This window comes from Condylura cristata, unplaced genomic scaffold (assembly GCF_000260355.1).
Source record: "Condylura cristata isolate star-nosed mole 26May11 unplaced genomic scaffold, ConCri1.0 scaffold00011, whole genome shotgun sequence".
In the NCBI taxonomy this organism is placed as follows: Eukaryota; Metazoa; Chordata; class Mammalia; order Eulipotyphla; family Talpidae; genus Condylura; species Condylura cristata.
The window spans coordinates 19,368,348-19,392,270 of record NW_004567112.1 but is presented as its reverse complement, the minus strand read 5'-3'; the positions used below and the strand labels follow the sequence as shown (position 1 = coordinate 19,392,270).

At 38.9% G+C, this 23,923-nt stretch overlaps 1 protein-coding gene across 2 annotated transcripts in view; it reads right to left on the bottom strand.

Annotated features, from left to right (window-relative positions):
* HPSE2 (heparanase 2 (inactive)) overlaps positions 1-23,923 on the bottom strand; it is a 414,871-nt gene that overhangs the window by 123,741 nt on the left and 267,207 nt on the right. For both annotated transcript variants that reach the window (XM_004680550.2, XM_004680551.2), the window contains one exon: positions 23,042-23,089. In XM_004680550.2, coding sequence (XP_004680607.1) covers positions 23,042-23,089 — 48 coding nt within the window. The remainder of the gene's footprint in view (positions 1-23,041; positions 23,090-23,923) is intronic.

Sequence of the window (23,923 nt, the reverse complement as noted above, 5' to 3'; positions counted from 1 at the left end):
AAAATGGATTAAAGAATTTGATTTAACACCCCAAACCACAAAATACATAGAAGAAAATATAGGCAAAACACTACACAACATACTTTTCAGTAACATTTTTGAAGACATCCCTCCAAGCAAAGCAAGTGAAGGAAAAGACAAACATTGAAATTACATCAAACTAAAAAGTTGGAGAACAGCAAAAGAGACACTAACCAAAACAAAGAAACCCCCTACTGACTGGGAGAAATTATTTGCACAGAAAACAACTGTAAGAGACTGATCACAAAGATTTACAAAGAACTTACATGACTCAACAAAAACAAAGTAAACAATCCAATCAAAAAATGGGCAGAAGAACTAAAAAGAGGCTTCTCTAAAGAGGAAATGCAAATGCCAACGGTGTATGAATAAGTGTTCAACATCCCTTATAATCAGTTAAACACAAATCAAAACCACAATGAAATACCACCTCATACCAGTGAGAACGGCACATCTTAAAACAATTAGCAACAACAAATGCTGGCAAGTATGTGGAAAAAAAGGAACTCTCCGACACTGCTGGTCTAACCACTATAAAAATCTGTGTGGACGTTCATCAGACTACTAAAAATGGAGCTACCATAAGATCCAGCAATTCCACTCCTAGGAATCTTCTCAAAGGACGCAAGAACATTAATTCAATAGGCACCTGCCCCCCCCCATGTTTATTGCAGCACTATTTGTAATAGGTAAGACATGGAAACAACCCAAATGCCCAAAAATAGATGACTGGATCAAAAACATGTGGTATACTATTCAACATGGAATGGAATACTATTCAGCAATCAAAAAGATAAACTCATGCGATTCATAGCACATGGATGGAGCTATAAAGGACTATGTTCAGTGAACTAAGCCAGAAGGAAAAAGAAAAATATCTGATGGTATAACTTATAGGAGGAATATAGGGCAACCAAATAAGGGATCAGGAGAAAAATAACAATGATAAAAAATTTAAAAATTAGCAGTCAGGGCCCTCCTAGTGGAACAAGGGGTTAAAAGGCAGCACTATGAAGCTATCCACAGTCACTGCTGCCTGAGTTTGATCCCTGGCCAGGGAGGTGATCCACATGGCATGGCAGACCTCTCCTTACCTGCCTGCTGCTCCCCTTAGCAGTATTTTTCAATCAATCTGCCTGTTCTGCTCCCCCTGTCTCTGGTGAATCCTCTCACCCATACATGTCTGCCCTGTACCCCAGTTCTTGTATGCATGAATAAATATTTTTTAAAAAATTAGCAGTTAACAATAAATCAGAGACATTTGCAAGTGGGACAGGAGAAGAGAGATCAAAACCAGGGGAAAGAAGAGCATCAGGGACTATGGTGATGGTTCACAGGTGAATTAGTGGTGGGACTTTCACGGAGAATATGCCTAAAGGGAGAAAGCATACATGCATACATTGTACAAAAATGAAACAATGATGTAAAATATATAAATAAATAAAGTGTCTCTTATGTATGTGAATGTATATGAAAACAGTCCACTGCAGGTCATTCACTCGGGTTGTGCGACAGGCAGGGTTAGGGAGGGAGGTGGAGGTGGCCTTGGGCTTGTGGGGAGGCTGACAGGGTTACACGCTAGCATCTCCAAGCTTTTTCTGTAAAGAGATAGATAATATGTAATTTAGGACTTGGGAATTATATGGGTGGTCTGTATTGCAACTTCTTGTTTTGCTGTTGCAAAACAAAAGCAGTCATAGAAAATTAGTAAATTAATAAGCATAGCTATGCTCCAATAAAACCTTATTAATGGACATAAAAATTCAAATTTCATAGAATCTTCACATGCCACAAGTGTTCTTTTGACTTTTTTTCAACCATTTACAAATGCAAACAGCATTTTGTAAAGCTTGCTGGCCATACAAAAAACCAAAATGGAATGGATTTGGCCTGCAAGCTATAAGTTGCTAATCCCTACAGCCCTAAGCAATTAAAACTTCTAAAAGTTTTCTAGTTAAAATGAGAAGACTAATAGTTATCCTCTGGGAATAAACATTACCTACCAGATTTCCCATAGATGACATACATACAGCCACGGATAGGGGCAACATACACATCCATAGTACCAAACTTAAGGATTTTCACACAGGAGTAAATGCAGTGCCATCTCAGAAAGTCTATCAAGGTTTCCTCGTCCTGAGTCAAGTCTTTGAATTTACTATTTAAGCAGCTTCCCAAGAGATATGATTTGTGAGTAGAACAGATCCAAACTTTGAGAATCACTGGATCACTGTAAATCATTAACTCCTTTGTTTACATGAAACAAAGAAAAGCCTACCAGGTCCCTTTGAGCAAGTGCTCAAAGTAAGGTCATCCAGGAAAGAAGGTGCTAAAAATACACTTGGCCTTCTAACATTGGTCCGTCTCAACAGCTGTATAAACCTCCAGATCCCTCTGTTTCACTCTTCCTTCTGTAAATAGCTTCGTTCTCTGTGACCTCTCTTAATTTACTGTGCCCACAGTGATTCACAGTAATATAAGGTCATGAATCCAGAAACAATCCTGGACCATGTCACCCTCTCTAATCTAAACTGACTACATAAAATGGAATTTGTATTTCTAAGCAAACTCACATGTCTGAGTAGATATTAGGAACCCCCCTTAAAATCTCAGAAATGCTCCACAAATAAAACCAAAATAAAATAAAAGCTAAACTTGAAATGTTGGGAAATCCCCAAATAGCTGAAATAAATTTCTACAACTTCTAGAAATCTCATTAACTGGCTTCATACTTGAACTTCTAGAATCTCAGGACTTGGCTTCTTACTTGAACTTCTACATAAGGGCCTGGCTTTTTACCTGAACAGGGCATTGTGTGAAGTTCCTATCCATGTCTTTTGTTGTTGTTGTTGTTGTTGTTGTTTCTTAAGATCAAATTCTATGTCTTTTCTTTTCTTTTTTAAAGATTTATTTATTTATGCATACAGAACTGGGGTACAGGCCAGAGGTGCAGGGATGGTGAGAGGCTTCACCACAGACAGAGTGGGGAGCAGAACAGGCAGATCATTGAAGTACACTGCTGAGGGGAGCAGCGGGCGGGTCAGGAGAGGTCTGCCACACCATGTGGTCACCTCCTGGGCAGGCGGGGATCGAACTCATGCTGTAGTAGCTTTAGTCTTTTAGTGCTGTGCTTTAACACATTGCGCCACCAGGGAGGGCCCTATGTCTTTTCTTAATGGCTAATATGAATATTTTATATATTCTGGATGCAAACTTTGGTTAGATGTGTGTAGATATATCTATATGGATATATAAATATATGTATCGCCTCTCAGTTTATGACTTTCTCTCCACTCTTCTATGGTGTCTCTTAAAAATCTAATGAACAAATATTCTTTATTGAAGTGGCATTCAATATATCTTTTTTTTCAGGGTGAGTGATATTTACTCTTATTTAAGAAACCTTGCCTACCTACAGATCATGAGAATATTGTGTTTTCTTCTGAAGCTTTGGTTTACCTTTCACATTCAGGTCTGTGATCACTCTTGGATTAATATTTTGATTTATGGTATAATACATAGATCAAGCAACACTCTTAGAAGCAACACAAGGAAAAAGATATTACTTTGGAAGCCAGAAGACAATGAAATTGCATATTTCCATTGCTCATTTTATTTCTGAGGAATAGGACTCTGGCTTACCTAGTAGCATTTGAACTGCTCCTACCTTTTGATTTTTATCAATAGTGCCCCATAATGATTCATATACAAGTATTTATTTTTATGATTACCTGTTGAGAATGTAAAGAACATCTACAATTCTTTGGGAATATATAAGTAGGAATGAATTGCTGAATCATGTAGTAATTCTCTTTGACTTTTTGAGAATGTGGGTCTTTTAACTCTGACATTTTCATGGTCATTCTATCTTCAAAAATTGCTTCTGTTGCATTTTATCTTCTTTTGGTACTTTAATTTTAAGTATAGTAAAAGTTGATTATATCCTATATACTCCATGTATTTATTCTTCATTTTTTCCACGTGTTCATTTTGGATATGTCCTAATAACCTCTCTACAAGTCAATTAGCCTTGTTTTGTTTTGTTTTGTTTTTTTGCTAGATCCTGTCTTTTGTTAAACATATTCAGATTTCTTATCTTCAGATCCTTTTGCACATCTTGCATTTGATCTTTGCAGACTAGATTTTGGTTCTCTTTTATTAAAATTCTCTTTCATCTTTTAGTCACGTTTTCCTGAACACATTGATTAGAGTTCTCCAAAGTTCCCTACTCTCATAACACCGTGCCAGAATCACCTGAGTGTATACTTGTGCATGTTTCTCTTATCTTACCTTCTGGCTATTAGTTCTATTTTTAACACACTTCATAGTTTTTGAGTGGATCTTGCGCATTGGGAACAGAGCTTTTAAAGGTCATGGATGACTTGCCATTCTCCAGAGGAGGTCATATTTTCTTCTGGAACTAATATAGAATGTCCCAGATCACCTTGATTTTTACTGAAGCTTTGTATAAGGCCTGGTAAATTTGGTCTATTTCTGATTTGCCCTTTCTTCTGGGATATGCACTGTACTCCTCGGTTATAAACCTTACAGAGTCTCAATTGAAAAGCAGAGAAGTTTATTAAAGCCCTTGTACACTGCCAGGACTGTAGCTTCAATCTCTCAATCCTCACCACCCACCCCACCCACCCCCTCCCCCCCACCCACACACACCACGTGGCTGCTGAGGATTTATGCAGCAATTCAGCCTCCTGGTGGTAGCTTTTTCTTTGTTTCTGGGTCTTACCACTTGTACATGGAGCTAGGAGTGGCCAATGACTTGTGGAATTTGGACTCATGATTTTGGCCCCTTTGCTGTGCTTTGCTTTTCTCTGGGGTTTTGCCCTTTAATATTGAACCACTTTGGCATCCCCAAATTCTAATTCTGTGTTCTTAACCCAACAGTAATGCTGTTTCTACTTAAACTCTATCCTTCCAGGCTGTAATCTGGAAAATGTCCTCAGGGAAAATCTAGGATAATGGTAGTATGGGGTTCATTTCGTGAATTTCCTGTCTTTCAAGGAACCCAGCCCCTAGAGTTTCCCTACGCTGGTTACATTTCAGACTTCAGAAGGCTATTTTATTATTTCATCAGTTTTGACTTGCTTTTGGTGGAAGACTTGGTCCAGTACTAACTACACCATCATGGTAGACCAGAAACTTTCTACAAGCAAACTCTTTGAAGTACAAATAATCCTTCTATCAAATACATTATTGCAAAAATAACGGGCATAAAAGGAAAACTACTCAAATCAGCTTATGATGACAGCAGAATTCTAATTCTAAAGGCAGTGAAGAGTAGTACAAAAAAATAATAGGATCATCTTATGCATGAATATAGAAACAAAAATCTTCAAATATTTGCAAATAGAATTCAACAATGCATTAATAAAATACTCCAGTTAGATAGGGCTTAGTCTATTAATAGAAGATTAGCTCAATTTCAAAAACTCTGTTCACATGATATTTAACATAATAAAGAAGAAAATTCATAGGAATTTCTTAATAGAAACAGAAAAGAAATAGGATAAAATCTGATATTTTTCACTATTAAAAATTATATATGTGTAATATTTATTCATAATTACATTATATATCAATTAAACAAAATATAGAAAGTATGTATATCATTGTATAATAATTAACATATTAATAATAAATTATTAAAATATGCATAAAACAAGTCTTTAATGGACCAGGAAGATAAGGTCTTTTAAACCTGATAAAGAATACCTACAAAACATCATAATTTATGGTGAAAATGAAATAATTCCTATTCAAATCAAGAACAATGTTCTTCATGACACCAGTGAAGAACATTACACTAAAGAGACTCAATAGCTGAAAATAGTCAAAATTTTAAATACACATTGAAAATTTTTATTATTTCCAAAAATATTATTATCTATAGAAAAGTTAAGAATACTATAGAAAGATTTTGAGTAATAGTAAAAAAAAACTGATTATGGTAATTACTTAAAAAATGAACATGTGAAATCCATAGTGTTCCCAAATACTAAAAACAATTAATTAGAAATTGTATTACAAAGATGACATTCATAACCATAACCTTTAAGATCCTTGGGAATAAAGCTGTCCAAATGTGCAAGAACTACATGAAAAAAATTATGAAATCAGATTTCCAATTCATGTCCAAAAATAAAAATATATTCCAGATGGCATTAAACCTAAGTATTAAAAAAAAAAACTTTAGAATTCGAAGGAAATAAAGAAAGTATCTTCATGATCTTATGGGAAATGTTTTCATTATATTATATACCAGAGAAAATAAAATAAACTTATACCTAACCATATATATACATCTTAAAGCTACACAAAGAAAGCAATCTGCAGAATATAATGTTATCACTCTAGAGTGAAGCAATTTTATGTAATTTTCAATAATGTAATTTATGTAAATGTTTAAAACATGCAAGGCAATATAATAGATGATTTATAGATTTTCATGACTTTAGCAAAAATATAAAAATACATTTGAGCTGGAAGCAGGCATGCAATCTAAAGTTACAGAAGTGGTTATCTCTAGGTAGTAATGGGAGCATATAGGGGAACAGATAGCCTTCGATTTCATATCTACTATGTTTTGTTTCATATTAAATATATCATATGCAAAACTTTTAGACATTAATACTTATTCATTATGACCGTGAATGTGCATTAATATTCACAATCCTCCTTAAATGAGGTCAGGAGGCTAGAAAGGATGCCCATGCATGCATGAACCAGCAAAGCCAGCCTCCCTCTCCCAAGAGAGGAGATGCAGTTGTCCCTTCTAGCAGAATGGAGGGGAAGGTCTTCCAGAGGTTATTTAGGGGGTTGTTAGATTGGGATTTGGGGACATGTACATGGGCCTTGCCATGAACATACTTTCCAATCTGCCCTCACTTCTGCTGTTTCTTTCCAAATAAAGCTTATTTTTTGTTTGTTGGAATAACGGATTGCTTTTGTTTGAGGTCAACAAATATTTTCATATTTCTTTTGTATTTTGTACTTTCTGCTGCCATTTCTGAATTCTTGTGAAACAAGACAGGGAAGGGTCCTGCAGGTGGTCCCTTTGAAACCACCCTCTAATATGAATAGTCAGTTGTGAGTCTCCTCTGTCCAAATTTAAAAGATAAAAAAAAATCAGATTCCAGGTCAACATGAGACTGAAGTTTTCCAGGGAAAAAGGTCTGCTTCTAGAGGTGGAAAGGGGAGCTGACAATAGATGCCAAGTTACCATTTTCCTCCCTGGGAGACTAGGTGTGGCTCAGCTTCATGGAGTACTTGTGAGGCATTAATGGGCTAAGAATGGGAAAGTTACAAATCTTTGTTCAATTAAAATTTGGTTGCAGCATCATTAAAACTAAGCTGTTCCGCCTGCTACTAATTCCATTCTTGGCTACTAGACTAGTTATTTATTTGTTTGTTTGACTCAAAAAAGGAATCACTGCTGATGGGGCAGATCAAACTGAAGTCCACATGAAGAGAAAGTGGTCAAGTGTTAATGAACGAGAGGGATGACACTGGGGGGTGGGGGCTCAGCACAATCCTCTCACTGCAAATTCGTTTTCTAAATTTGATGACAGTTTGAGTGCAGAATTGCACAAGTGCCTGGGATTTCTATTTTTCTTTTTCCAGTTGTGCTGGGTAGTTTTCTTACGTTTGAATTGGAAGGTGCTCCAGGGTCCTAAGTACCTTCCCTTTACAGACAAGGAAACTGAGACCCAGAGAGGTAAAATCACTGGTATAGAGTCATACAACTCATTCCTGAGCCTTCTTCCAGTGCCTCTGAAGATAATCTCATGGTCTACTTCTAAAGTTATCTTCCCCCTGTTAATAAGTCGGCTGTATAGAGTAACCTTGGCACACCATAGGCTTTCTTGGACAAAGGAAAGACCTTGGCAAAGGGCTGGCAAATAATCCCATTTAAACAAGCAAGGCTGAGCCTCCCTGGTGGAGCAAGGGTTAAAGTCTTAGTGCAATAAAGCCATTGCCAGCCACTGCAGCATGAGATCAATCCCTGGTCAGAGAAGTGAGTAGGTGGTGCAGCAGACCTCTCCTGTCTCACCTAGTGCTCCCCTCAGAGTGTATTTCAGTAGATCCCCCTGTTCTGCTCCCCATTCTATCTCTCCCATGTCTCAGGTACCTGAGATTACTAGTGTGGCATGAGAGAACGAGGATGGGGTACTCAAACCCACTTCTTAACATGGTGTCTCTAGAGTCTCTGTGAAGTCCGTGGCTGGACTGCAGGGGATCCATAAAAACTTAGAAAATCGGGCCCTCCCTGGTGGCACAGCGGGTTAAAGCACTGCACTAAGAAGCTAAAGCCACTTCCGCATGAGTTCGATCCCTGCCTGCCCCGGAGGTGACCACATGGAGCGGCAGACCTCTCCTGACCTGCCCGCTGCTCCCCTCAGCAGTGTACTTCTTCGATCTGCCTGTTCTGCTCCCCACTCTGTCTCTGGTGAATCCTCTCACCTTCCGCATCTCTGGCCTGTATCCCAGTTCTGTATGCACAAATAAATAAATCTTTAAAGAAAAAACTTTGAAGATCATGTAAAGTTGTTTATGTATGAATTTATATGCATACACATGTTTATTTTTTAGGAAAATTAATAATTTTCATGAAAATTGTAAAGGATTGATTATGTCTCTAACCCAAAGAAGTAGGACTAGAGATTTGGCTCTCGTAGTAAGTATACTAACATCTCGGAAGTCTCGTGGCCTGGAGGTTCTTCCTCGGATTTCCACTCCTACCAGCCCACTGCCGGCTCCCTCCCTGGGTGGGGTCTGCTGGATTTCTTAAACGCTGAGTGATTGCTGCTGCTCCTGATTTTAAGGAACAGCTTTGTGTGCCTCTTACAGTAGCATGTAAGTCTGCGTGAAATAAAAGCACACCTCCACACCTCCGGGAAATCACTCTACCTTTACCCAGCACATGCCAGAGATCCAAAAGGAGGGGCATTCTCCAAACCAGTTGGTCGACTTCCTCTTTGCCCTCCTCTCAGTCTGTTGGACGTACCCCAAATTTATGAAATTACTCACATAAAACAAAAAATGTAAATGTTGAAGTGCTGACAATGTTTGGCCATATTTTTCATGTGATTCACATTAGGGCATCCTATGTAAAAGTTGAACAAGCCTTGAAAGACTACACAAAAGGCACACAACATAAATAAATTTTTGAAAGTTATAGAAAATTTGAATTCACTGACTTCTGTAGACCAAATGAAAACTTTCATCCAAGGACTTGCTGGCAGTGGCTCTCTTACTATCTCTGCTTCCTTTTATTTATATGAAATAAAGAGGGAAGAGAGGGGGGAAAGGGGACAATGACAGGAAACAGCTATCCACCTCCGCACCAAAATATCAACAGAAAACCACAGTTATGCTGCCATCTCACAACGATATATTCTGTTTAGGAAACTCCCGGATCCCAGAAACAGTCGTGTAACTGTAGACAATAATTAAATTACATCCTGCACAAGCTCAAACCCCCATAGGCTCTGATGACACTATTCCCTCCCCCACTCCCACCCCTTTGCTTTCCTGAACTCTCGGGAGGTTTCGTTCCTTAGGAAGGAACCTCTGGGTAACTTTCAAAGGTGGCCACCACAGCTCATCAGGCCTCTCTTCTCAGACACTGTGAATTTGGAAGCTAGGATAAACGCTCCCAAACAATTTGACTGTTTCTCATCAAAGAGAGGAGAATGCAGACACTTTTCTTGGGGAAAACAAATGTCCACCGGGGTAAATGTCCACAGCCCTTTCTCAGATGACAGTGGCTGCACTCACCCTCAATCTGTCATTAAGTGATGAGTCATTTCTAAGCTTCATAAGGGGAAAGATTTAAGCCACACTTGAAGTCTCAGAAGTGCATTTGATTTTTCTTTGCAAATCTTGCAATGATTTTCTTGCTTAAATCTTCTAAGTAAAAGGTAAATATTAAATAAATAACAATAACGTTTTAAAAAAAAAAGATTTATTTATTTATTCACACAGAACTGGGGTACAGGCCAGAGGTGCAGGGGTGGTGAGAGGATTCACCAGAGATAGTGGGGAGCAGAACAGGCAGCTCGACGAAGTACACTGCTGAGGGAAGCAGCGGGCGGATAAGGAGAGGTCTGCCTTGTCATGTGGGTCACCTCCGGGGCAGGCGGGGATCGAACTCATGCTGAAATGGTTTTAGCTTCTTAGTGCTGTGCTTTAACCCACTGCACCACCAGGGAGGGCCCAATAATAATAACTTTTGTACTGAGGTAAGTTGGATAAGTGTCACTCATAAAGATCACCTGAGATAAGAAAACAGGCTCTGTTACCAGACATTAAAAACTAGGGATGATTCTGTCTGCATGATTTTCCAGGTGATACCAGGTATAGTTTGTACCTGGAAATTAGATCTCTGATGATAATAAATACAAAGATGAATCTGTAAGATGTTGGGATCCCATCACCTGTGAGATTGCCACGTTCTGTAATCCTAGAGTCCAAACTCCCAAGTGAGTATAATCAACATGCCATGTAGTCTGAGGAACAGAATCACACAGACAGATGTAGTCTGAGGAACAGAATCACACAGACGTGCTTACTGCGCAGAGGAGCCTGGAAGTCAAACACCCACACTGAGGTAACACAGCTCTCCAAGGGATCGAATGACACCAGAGACAAATGTATCGAGTTGTTGTGGCAACTGATCCAAAGTGTGGTCCAGCTGTTCCCAGTCTGTTTTCCCAACATCAGAGACTATTCACTCAAGGCAAACCATAAAAATACCTCCTTACTCATAAAAAGAGACATTCTCTGACTCAGAGTCCAGATTGTTCTCCTCAGGCCATGGCCTGCCTCTCCCCACTAGCTCCTGTCTCCTACTCCTCCAAGTAGGATCTGGGGGCGACTCTTCCCAATAACTCCACTTGTGTTCTCTAATTCAACAGAAGGCTGTTACCCCCGGAAAGCAGGGGCATGTGACTCACCCACCCACAGCCACACACAGACTCAATTAGCATCTTCCCGTTCCTCTTGCTTAGACAAGTGTTTATGTTCAGTCTGACTGGCCAACGCTTCCAAGGTATATCCAGGTGAAAGCTAACCTGTCTGTCTGTTTGCTTGCTTGTTTATTATATAAGGTAGTTTATGAAATATATCTATTGGAAAGAAAATGAAGGGAAAAGAGTAATGGAAAGAGTGTGAAGGTCTTTGCTGTGAACAGTTAAGCAGTGGACTAGGGCTACTAGCTGTGAGGTCTTATAATACCTGTTCTCTGAAAAGCACTTTCTTCATCCCAGGAAAATGGTGTTAATGATATTTGTCTTGTCAGGACAGTACTTATCAGAGTTTAAAATGCACACGGAACCCTGGGGGATCTTCTTACCACACACATTCTCACTCACTGGTCAGGAGTGGGGTCCAAGAGTCTGCATGTCTAACAATTCCCAGACCATTGCCGTAGGTCAGGACACACTTTGAGTAGCAAGGTATTCAGGTCTTTCAAGGCTTAACTTTATAAATAGCAGCTACAACAATATTTGGCACATGGAAGGCATTCCGTTAGTGCTCTCCCCTTTTATTTTCATCATCTTCATCCTACACAATATATTACATAAAACACGATGAATACAAAGCTTCAACTCCTCTGAGAATCTGCAGATGGAGACAGCCAAAACAGAATTCTAATAACATAAAGTCTCCCATTCTTTCTTTCTAAAATGAAAAGAGACATGGAGAGGGGGAAAAAAAAAAACAAAAACCCTAGATTGGCTGGAAATATGGGACAGGGCTGCGGCGTTCCCCATCTAGACCAGTAGGTATGCCTAAGCGGTGCTGCTTGCTCTGCCCCTTCGGCACTCCCTTTATCCCAACTTTTAACCTTTCACCCTCCCTAGAATTTGTTCATTACACTTATTGTTTATTCACCCCAACTCCTGCCCCAGAATATAAGCACCATGAGAACAGAAATGTTGGTCTTTTCTGTTCACTAATCTTTCCTAAGCACCATGACAGTGCTTGGCACAAAGTAAATACTCAATAAATATCTGACTGAATAAATACCTGTGTTACAGATGCAAAAACTGAGTCAGTGTGGTTATTAAATGACATGTATAAGAAGCATTAGAGTCTGGCTTGACGACCACAGCATTTGTTTAACAGAGATGGGGGCTAGGCTAGTCCCAATCCTTCGATTACCCATGAAGCTACAGGATTGGGTAGCTAGAACTAACCAGTAACTCTTCAGGGTGACGGAAACAAGGACGACTGAGACTTGCACACAGATAGACAGGGTGATGTTGGGTTCTCAAGCTTGGTCAGTCATTTAAGTGCCCATTTAATATCCATACATGCAGCAGATGCCCTTGAGGTGACATGTACAATGGGCATGGGCAGCTGTAATGAATGGCTGGTGCTATTAGCGCTGTGGAAGGACTGGTGTTTCTCAAACTTTCCCTCCTTGGGGAGAGGAGTCACCTGTGGGAACCTGGAGATAATGCCAGATTGAGCATTCTTTGGGGTTTTGTGTATGTCTGCACGTTCTGAAATGGAAAGTTACTGTCTTTTGCCCATGTCAACAACAGACACTAGAGAAAGCTTTCCTGAGTGTGACTGAGGTGAAGGGGCACTAATTGAGACTATACAGCCTTCCAGACTTAGGTTGAGAGGGAAGCTACAAACACCTGCTGGAACAATAGTAAGGAGCCTACCACCTGTGTCACAGGTATTATTAGGCCAAATTTACAAAAGAAGACATTGAGGTTCAATGACACACAGAGCAATTTGCCTGGAATCACACAGACAGGAGATGCTAGAGACTTCATGTTCAGTCAGCAAATGCAAGCTCTGGGTCACTTCTGTAAATAACTCAGCACAGGCACAGGAAATGCCTGATTACAATAAGATATATATATACCCACTTTAAGGGAGTGTGTGTATATTGGCTTGTCCTCCTTCAACTTGCTTTCAGAAAGTTCTTTTCTCTCTCTGCTTTCTCTTGCTTTTGCAGTCATGACCCCCTGCCCTCTTATCCTTTCCTTTTTAAGCCCTCTATTTGTCTAGGCAGATAGGCAATAACTCTGAGTTACAAGGATTTTCTTCTTATCATGCTCTTTAGCTCCTCCATCATGGGCTCTTGTCCTTTTATTTTTTTTAATACTTATTTGTTTATGTATACAGATTGGGGTACAAGCCAGAGGTGCAGGGGTGGTGAGAGGAGTCATCAGAGATAGAGTGGGGAGCAGAATAGGCAGATCGATGAAGTACACTGTCAAGGGGAGCCACGGGTGAGATAGGAGAGGTCTGTATCATGTGGGTCAGCTCCGGGGCCGGGGATTAAACTCACACTAAAGCCTGAAGCTACTGCAGCTAGCTTGCAGTACTGTACCCCAAACCGTTGTGCCACCAGGGAGAGCCCAAACACCTGTCTTTTTCTACCTTCTCTTATGGAAGGAGAATAAGCATGGCTTGTGAAGTTATCACTAGAAGGGTAAACTTGCTAATGAGAAGCCTATTGAGAGCTCCCCAGACGGGAGCTTCTTTTTTTTTTTTTTTTTTTTTTTTTTTGTCCCTAGATTAGCCATACCATCTAGCACAGTGTCTAAACATATAGGTGCTCAATAAATGAATTAATAAAATAGGATTACCCTACAAAACCACCCAGTTTCCTCCTTTGACAAAAAAATTACAAGCAAAAAAACTTGAAACAACTACAGTGTCTATGAAAATGCTTAGAATGTATGCTAACATCTGTATATTTTAGAGTAAGACACATCATAGTGAGAGAATAGGCAAGATAACAGAAAGAAGGGAGGAGAAAGGTACTCACATTGCATAAGGGCTTGCTATATTTATATTCTGTGCAAAGTCACTTACATGAATTAATTCGTTTAGTCTTCACCACAGACTCATAAGGGAGAATTTACTTTCTCCCCAAGTCCACTTAGCGTTAATAGGGATTCTGTGTAGACCTGTTTGACTTCAAAGCCCTGTCTTTTGACCAAGCCATAACGCACAATTCTATAAGTATTTTTGCTTACAAAATAGTGTTTTAAATACATTTTAGGGCTCTTGTGGATTGTTTATATTGTTATATCCCAACTTTTTTCTAAATAGGGTCTCATTTTGTTAGCACTCTTTTTCTCTAAAATTGACTATCTATGTGATGGATTCCTTCTGTTTTTCCTTTTAAGCAGAAGCTTTGCCTAACAAGTCATTCTAATGTCCCATTACCCCTAGAAATGTTCATGACTTTTCAATAGAAGCTATTCTCAGAGGCATTTGCTCACATTTACTTATATTGTGGGCAAATCCATAGTTGGTCTCACAATGACTTTCTCAAAGTGTTCATTTCTATGTCTTTAAATATAGCTGAAAATCTAAACTATAAAAATTGATCCTAAAAGTTGATCTGTAAGCCTACAGCTGTACTCAAGATATTTTTTTTTTCTGTAACAGCAGAAGTAAGGAATGATGGATACAAGTACAGACTAAGAGAAAAAGTGCTGACTCCTATGTAAGAGAAATACTCACTGAACATTATATGATCTGAAGCTTTGCCCCTGACTACATGGGACAGGAATTTTCTAAATATCAATTCCCAAGACACTTTTTCTTACATCTTTTCCCCCACCCAAATGTCAGAAAAGAAGCCACCGAGAAAGTTTTATGTCAAAAAGTACAGTGATGGCTGTTTTTTTGGAAACCTGATCCAGGCAGTCATCTCCACAGCAGGGCTTTCAAGACTTAGAGGACATCAGAGTCCTCTGAAGGTGTGTCAGCTTAGAGACTCTGGGTCCTGCTGCAGTGGGTCTAAGATGGGGCTGAGAACTCATATTTTTAACAAGTTCCCAGGTGATGCTGCTGCTGGTGCTGTCTTGTGCAACAGAACTATTTTGAAAACTTCTAAAAAATTTAAATTTAGTCCTTGCTTGGTTGCTCACAGATGTCTCAGCTCTATCACCGCTGTGACCTGAGTTCTATTCCCCATCAGGGAGTTGACCCACATGGTGCAGCAGACCTCTCTTCTCTCACCCACTACTCCCCTTAGCAGTGTATTTCAGTAGATCTGACTGTTCTCTTCTCCACTTGAACTCTGGTGAATCCTCTAACTCCCCACACCTCTAGCCTATACCCCAACTCTTCTACAAAATAAATATATTTTTAAGAATTCTAAATTTAGAAAAGCTTCTGAGAGAGGAATTTCTCATAATGCATTGGGTAGAAATCTACACAAGACATCAGCTGAGCGGCTGGTAAAAGTTTGTACAGCTGACTGTGGTGAATACCTGCTGCATAAAACATCAATAAACATAGACAAAGGAGGGTCCTTCCTGGGGTACAATGGGTTACACTATGAAGCTACCCACAGCCACTGCAGCACGAGTTCAATCTCTGCCAGAGAGGTGACCCACATGGTGTGGCAGACCTCTCCTAACCCGCGCACTGCTCTCCTCTGCAGTGTATTTCAGTCGATCTGCCTATTCTGCTCCCTACTCTGTTTCTGGTGAATCCCCTCACCACTGCCACCCCTATATCTCTGGCCTATATCCCAGTTCTTGTGTGTACAAATACACAAATCTTAAAAAAAAAAATTAACAAAGGAAACCACCCCAGAGCCACTTCCCAACAGTATAGTAAATTAGAAATTTAGTTACAAACATAAAGATAAAGCTAATATCTCAGGATGTTTACATCTATATACATTTACTAATGTAGCTTTTTTCTTTCTTACAACCATCCAACACTGGCATGAACTAATCACTGATAAAGGTCTTTTATGTAAATGGCATTAAATACAAGTGGTGATAAAATGCAGGAAGTATTAAATAATCTATTTGACTGTCAGGTCGTACTGAAAAAACTCATGGAACAAAAAAGCACTTGTGATAAAACCACTGGCTGCTTAATACAAATCAAATCAGAAACACCGACTGTACTCGTGGTCATCGCCACTGTTGCACTGAAACAAAAATGCCAGAGCTCCCTTGTTAAGGTAGTAAAAATTATTAGTTTTATTAAACATCGACTCTCATACATACTTTTAGAAATGCTCTGTAAAGGGAACCTACCTCTACAGAGGTCTTCACCTCTACAGAGGAGGATCATGTTTGTGTTGAGGAACAAAGACTTGTATGATGAGTTGCAAACTGAAATAGTCAATTTTTTCATGGAACAAAATTTTTACTTGAAAAAACAACTGACTGGCAAATTGTGGTTATTCAAACTTACATATTTGGAAGACATTTTTCTCAAATGTGAATGAAGTAAGTCTATCATTTCAAGGAAAACATCTGACAGAATTTGTTGTGGACCATAAATTTTGAAGTACTGAGTGAAAATTGGAATTTTAGAATATATTTATCTACCCACCACAAGTTTCCTAAAATTTAGAGTTGTTAGCATTTAAGAGATGTTATTAATAAATGTTTTTTTTTTATATTTTGTGATGGAATGTATTAACACTTAAAGGCCTGCATAACTCACAACTCAGCAAAATAGTATTTTGCAAATGATAGCACATAATGTCCCCGCATGTATAAATGATGCAACCAACATATTTTAATACATCAGAGTATGAAGAGTTTATTGCTATAGCTTTATATAATGCATTGCAACTAATCTTTAAGATTCCATCACCTGTTAACTTTTGTTATAGTATCTGGAAGAGCCAAAATTATCTGAGAAAACCCCTGTGGCTACTTGTCTCTTAAGGCCAATTTTTCCACACATTATTAAGCCCAAACAGCAAATTTCACCAGCCTTAAGACACAGAATCCATATATTTTCAATTCAGCAAGGTGTTAAAGAAATGTATAAGAATACAAAATAATGGTATTCTCCCCAGTATTGTTGTAAAGCTTGTAAAATATAGTTACTTTTTATAAAAATACATTACTTATGTTAAAGCATGGTGGATTTATGACCTTGAAATAAATTAATAGTATTTAAATTTATTTTCAAATTCTAATACAGTATCCAAAGATATGACCCACATAAATAAGTTATTTGGAACACTCAGTATTTTTCAAGGGTGAAAGGATCCTGAGACAAAGACCTCGGAGGAGCCTTGTCTTCCACAACTGAGAAACTGCCCATTTCCAATAAGCAGAAAAGTAGAGGTTGAGTTAAAGTTGGGGCCACCAACCCCAGCTGAGGTGATAGATCACATATAACCCAAAAAAGGAGAGAGCCAGTCCCTTTCCTCAGGTGTAGGATGCCAGATTATTCATACTTCCACATTAGAAGAGGAGAGACTTCTCCAAAAAAGCTGTAAGGCCCAAGAGAAAAGACCAACCGATAAAGACACTCAGGTTGCCTCTAATGTAGTAACCTAGCCAGGTCACTCTACTTAGACTCCCTACCAGTTGAGAAGAAATGTCCATGAACAAGTAATATTTTATCAATTTTTTATGTGTCTCTTTTCAACAGGAGTAACAATCCAAGGATCAATTGACATTTGAGAGAAATCTTTAATGTGAAGGACACAAAGCAAAATAAATGGGGAAGGGAAGAACATAAAGGGGAAGCTTAATGCAGAATCCATTAAAAAAAAAAAACTATTGTCAAAAGGATGAGAGAGAGGAAGGGAAGTAGGGAGTAAAGGATAAAGGGAGAAGAAAATAAACACAACTAAAATTGGTATCCACAAAGAGAAAATAAGAACTATTGCATCCAGAAACAAGGAAAGCAACCATTCAAAGGAAGCTTTGAGGGAGCAAAAGAGCTTTTGGAAATCTGAAATATGATAACAAAGGAAATCTTCAAGGAATAATTTAGATGATTAAGAGAGTTATGATTATAGGGGGGGAAGGAAAAGAATAAATTGTGTGGGTATGTGTTTGTGTATTTACTTGAGAAGTTCCAATATCTGAATAAGCAGAAGTTTTTAGGAAGGGAGAACACAAAAAAATACAAAAGGAAATTATCAAGAAAAATTGCATGAAATTTCCATAACAGCATAAATTATAGATTGAGAGGTCCGTAACATATCTAGGAAGCCGAATGAAAAGAGAGTCATCTAAACGGTCACTGGGAAGAGATCTAAGAAGCAGGAGTAATGAAAGGATTGGAGCTCATAAAGGCACCAGATTTCTCAGTAGTTACAGGGAAAGAAAAATAAAATGGAGTCAAAGCATCAAAATCTGATGGAAATCTATATGTATCCAAAATATAAATCAAATTCTAATACAAGATCTCAACATGTTTATCTGTCATTTATCTTTTCACAGGAAGTTCCTGGAAGGAAAAAATCGCTCCGCTAAAATAAGGGAGTAAACCTCAAAAAAAGGCATGGATCCAACAAATAAGAGAGGAAAGGAATCCCCAGGATGATGGTCTAGGGAGATCCCAGGACAACAGCTGTGCAGGAAGCAGGAAGATCAACCAGTCCAGAGGGGAGGATGCTTGGGGCACACCCAAGAGCAGATCAGACTGGTGGCTACCTGGACCCTCTGCTGACACTGGATGGAGAACCTGAGCTCTGGTAAAGGATGGGGATGAATAAGGGATGGAGGAACAGGAAACTGGGCAAATGAAAACAATGCTGTTATTAAATCGAACAAAAAAGAAAGTTGTGAAAGAAAGAAAATGTAACAGCACGCCACCATTACACATCACATTTATGTCATAATAAAAATCTGAGAATGAATTGTGATGGAACCAATGCTTAAGAAATAATATGTTTCAGGGTGTGAGAAGTTAGGGAAGTATGAGTGCTCCCCAATTCTAGTAGGAAATTAACAGCTAATGTGTGAATTGGAGAGAAACAGGAAATAGCAGCATCAGACTGTCGAATGGAAACTAGCCTCAGAAGATGTTGTGAAAGCTCTGAGGGTTGCTCTGAAGACAGGATACAGGGTGGGAAAGGTGGAGACAGGCAATTGGGGTTCCTATCATAAACAATGCGCTATGTGTTTCCCACAGAAAAACTGAAAATTTGGCTTTTGAAAATATCCCACTCTCTCTCTCTCTTTTGTCTTCTTGGTTCTAATTGATACAGATGTTACACTTCTTGATATTGGTGATGAAGTTGCTGAAACTTGGATCATTTTCTGCCCAATATTTTTCCTCTGTTCTTTAATTGTATCATTTCTATTGATCTATATGCAGCTTCACAAATCCTTTCTTCCTTCGTTTCCAGTTTCTTATTAAGCCCATAAGTAAGTTTTTCATTTCAGTAATTCCATTTGTACTTTAAGAATTTAATTTGGTTCTGTGTTTAAAAATATAGTTTCCTTTTACCACTTGTATTTCCCCATGTATTTAATCCATATGGACATTTCCCCCCTTTATTATTTGCATACAGCTGTAATGGCTTCTTTAAAAACCTTGTCATTTAATTCTAATGTTTGGATCATCTCAGTGTTGCTATTTTTTGCTTATTCTCTTGGCCATGGGTCACACTTTCCTGTTTCTTTGTATGTCTAGTAATTTTTTTAATTGTATACTGGAAAGAATGAATGATATGTTGTGGACAATGAAGAATGTTGGTTTGGATCTAGTAGGAAGCTGCCTGAATGGCAAATCATGATGTCCTTAGGGGAGCTTCAGTGTATACCTTGTTCAAGTGAGTGTGTTTGGATTATACACTAATCTTGAGGCAAAGCTTTACCTCTGAGACACAGACTGCACCTCTGAAGCATAATTCTTCTAGTTTTCAAGGGAAAACACAAGGTGTTTTACAAGTCTCTGAATTTTGAGATTCAAATTCAACCTTTCCTGTGCTAGCAACTGAAATTTCGATTCATTAGTTGTAGGCATCTAGCTATTCTTTTATACCAGGTTCCTGACAGTATCCCTTGAATATGCACATTACACAGATCAGGCGAAGACTTGACTGAATGTTATATACATAATGGAGTTTTGCCTCATAGCTCCTTCTTTCTGAAATTTATGGTCTCCAACCCCTTCTACCATGTCTACTCAATATGATCATGTACTTGTGCTTGAATATGAGCCAATTCATGCTGCATATGGGCTGCTGAGTAAACAGATAAAAGCAGATCTCAGGAGTACCAACTACTTTTTTTTAAGGGTTGGATAACTTCCTCTGGTTTTTGCTTTCTTTTGTTCACTCTTGTGTAGGTGAATGTGTGTGTTTATGTAGATGTATATGTTTGTATGTATGTACGTGACTACTTATCTACCTACCTATCTATTGTTGTTCAGATTTATCATTAAAGTCTGATACAATCTACTCCAACATTTCTGTAGCTGGAACTTCATTTTACTAACTCTTGCTAGGTTTTTTGCATGCTGCTTGGCCTGATGGGTTGGTCCCATACTAAGTCATGATCTTGAGTCTCAGAATCCAAGAACATGAGCTTCTAAATCAAAGTAATCTACCTATATAAATTTGTTTATTCATGACTTCAGACTCTGAGTAGCACATAACTGTTCAAGCTCCAAGCTCAACCGTTCATTACTGAATTGATTCTTTTGGCCACCTAAATTTAGATATATAGTGACAAAGACTATGTTAGGGTTTTTTTTTTTGGTTTTTTTTTTGTTTGTTTTTAATTCAGAAGATGATTCCTGATTTCCTTTACATTATTAAGAAATTTTCACCTCAGTATTTCTCAGGATTGGAGAAACAGGACATTTGGCTTTAATTTTCACTGAGTCTTTCTGGCCAGGATTTGCAGGGTCTGTTCCATGATTATTCCAAGTTTTAGTGAAAGCTATAGCTGGAAGGGATAGATGGTAGATTCCAGGTGCTACTTGTTGTCCCCAAATGAGTGCTGATCCTGGGGCCAAGAGAAACACAAGCTGTTGCTTGCTTTAGAGGGTATTTTTGGAATAGTTGCGAGCACATGATATTTATCTTGAGAGAAGGTCAATATTTTTAAAGTAGATAATAAACAAAATATAGCTATTTTAAAAGAATGTCCTCATAATAAAAAAATATATGTACACTAGGCTTACTTCATTCCATTTGCAGTATGGAAAGTGAATAGGGTGGAAAAGCTTTCCCTGATCCCTCTGTCAGCCATGATAGTTGAGAAAATCATACATTCTTAGCTAATAATAATATTTGTCTATTGACCTTTTTACTTTTTCCTATAAACCATGTAAATTCTTCAGGCTTCACACTTTATGAAGTGAAGAAGCTAAAGAAGAATGAACTTTCCCATTAGGATGTTTTGTTTTGTTTTTCAGTAAAGGGTAATTATCATATTAGTTAAGCAGTAATAGTTAAGAAGACAGACCCAACTGCAGGTCCAAAACCTTCCATTGTCTGCACAATCTTTGAATTTTCTACTTCTTCCAAGTTGTAGGAAAATAGAGATAAAAACCGTCTCTACTTCATTTGCTCCTTGTGAGAACCAGATATGGTAAAGCATGTGGAGTTTTGCAACAGTTCCTGCCATATTGTTATTATTACATTGTTATTTTTCCCCCAGAGTTAATCCAATAAACAATTGCCTACATCAGCACTTGCTGAACAAGTACTATTCTGGCTGAAGAGAAAAATACACAAACTATGAAGACAAGTTATGGGAAGAAATAATTACACGTACAAGAAGCACTATGAAAAAAAGAGCTTACAAAGAGTTTCAAGAAGACCTTTTAGGATCCCAAGCTAGGTCTCTCAAGGAGGGTGACATGTAAGCTGAGTCTTTAGAGATGAGGAGCCCTCCACCCAGTGGGGGAAGAGCAGCATTCCAAGCAGAGGGAACTGTGCATCCGGAGCCTCAGGTGTGTGTGTGTGTGTGTGTGTGTGTGTGTGTGTGTGTGTGTGTACACCTTGTAGGAATCTTTCATCACCTGCTTAGTGAATTAGAGTGAATAAGGGTACACTGGCAACAGGTGCCATGAAGGTGGGAATGCTCCAAAGGCCTCACAGACTAGTGTACAGAGAGTCTGGTTTTCATCTAAGTGTAAAATGAAGAGACTGAGGCATTTCATCAAGGGACCGACAAGATCCTTAGACATCCTCAATCCATGACTTCAGAAATAAGTTGGAGGATAAGAAATTGTGTAAGCATTTGGAACTTATTGTTTAGAGACATTAAAAATATACATGTAGAAGAAAATATGTTCCATTATGATTGAAGTTATTAATTGCCAGCAAACCAAAAGTCTTTTGGGGATATGTACTGAGGAATTCCTTCCTTCTCTTTCTTTCACACATGACTTGAATAGGCAAGGGACACTGGGACCCACTTACACAGAATAGATGGGAAGAATAACTGCCCTAGGCAGGCAGGTAACTGAAACGCTGAGAAAGATGACCACATTGGAGAGGTACAAAGGCCCAGAATGCCTCAGGCCCGAGCTCTGAGACCACATTAGATGGGAGCTGATCTGGAAGATGCTGTAGGATAGGTTTCTCACAAAAAAGGAAGGCAGGGTTCCCGTGTAAAATTGGTAAAACATGGTGAAAGGATGGATATTTCAGGACAAGTGTCATCAGGAAACTAAATTTTTAAATTTATATGTCAGATAATCATCTTTCTAAGTTAGGCTACACATAGTACAGATACTGGCATGGAAAACTTCTGTGACAATCAGGGTTTCTCCTCTGGAAGCTGCTTCATTCCCTTCATATTCTTTCTTTTCTCCCCTTTTTTACCCACTTCATCTTAGCGACTCTCTTGGCATTAATTAAGACCACTGCCATTAAAATAATGAAGTGTTTCTATTTTCGCATGATATATTGAGTAATTAAAATGATTTCCTCTCTTAAACAAGGAGAACTTATTCCCAGAGAAAAGCCCCACGAGGCAGTGGTGGTATGTTCAGATTCCGATTACCTGGTCACTGACAACAGATTAATTTAATAGTGTGCATAGCAGCTGAGTCATCAAAAAGTGTGAGGTTTATTGTTCTTTTTTTATAAAAAAAAATCAACAAAACACAATTATATTACTATGCTACAGGCTGTACCACAGGAATAGCTTGGAGTTAGTTTTAACTTTTTTCTTAGAGGATGAACGATTGCTTCTTAGATGTCAGCTATAAACCTGGTGATGACTAATTATCTTTCACTTCACAGCAGTTGATAATAAGAGGAAAAATGGTGAATACCTACTGTTGCCAGGTAACTGCATCCACCGTGCTTCCTGCCACCTTCATGAATCTGTAGGGAACAGAAAGAACAAAGATACAAATGTAAAGGAACCTCTTAAGGTAAACCATATCCCTAGGGCTCAAGTAAATAAGCTGGGACACACGTCAGACCCAGCCGGTCGGTTATGTTTTCTGCAAGGGTGCACAGTCACGGCCTGCCTTCCCATAGCTACTGGAAGTCAAACGTTTAGAAGGGAGGGCATCACACTCGCCGTTCTCCATGCCTCCTTCATCATCTGGAAGCCAGGACCCCAGTGAGCATCTATCTATAACTGTCTTCTCAAGTCGTGCCTGTGGCTCCCATATCACTTTCTCTTTGATCAAAATGTATCTGTCCCATTTCCTAGTCTTCAAGGACTCTGAAGTCTATGAGGAGTCAGATAAATGACAGGCAATAGGATTTTGAAAAACCTCAGGTCTCTTTCTGAAGGCATAGAGAAACCCAATTTGGTTTATAAAGTAGAAGAAGGAAAGAAGGAAGAGGAAATAGGAAGGGAATGAAAAGAGGGAGAAGAAAGGGCAAAGTAGGGAGGAGGAAGAAGAGAAGGAAAAGCAGGAAGGGACGAGGAGGAGACACATGGTGGCACCTTGGCCTGTTTGTGTGGTTTTGCCTTTTCCTCCCAGCACACCGACACCACCCACAGAAGCAAGGTTGCAGGAAACCCACAGCCCACAGCAGCCACTTGCTGGAATGGAGCTGCCAGGATGCCGGGATGCCTGTGCTGCACTCCGGTGCAGCTCACCTGCTGGGGAGCTGGCACAGGTGCCTGCCTTCGGAGTTGTCAGGCAAAGCTTCATTTGTATGTGATGTTGAATCTGGCCCTGACAGAGGGTAGGTTTTGCT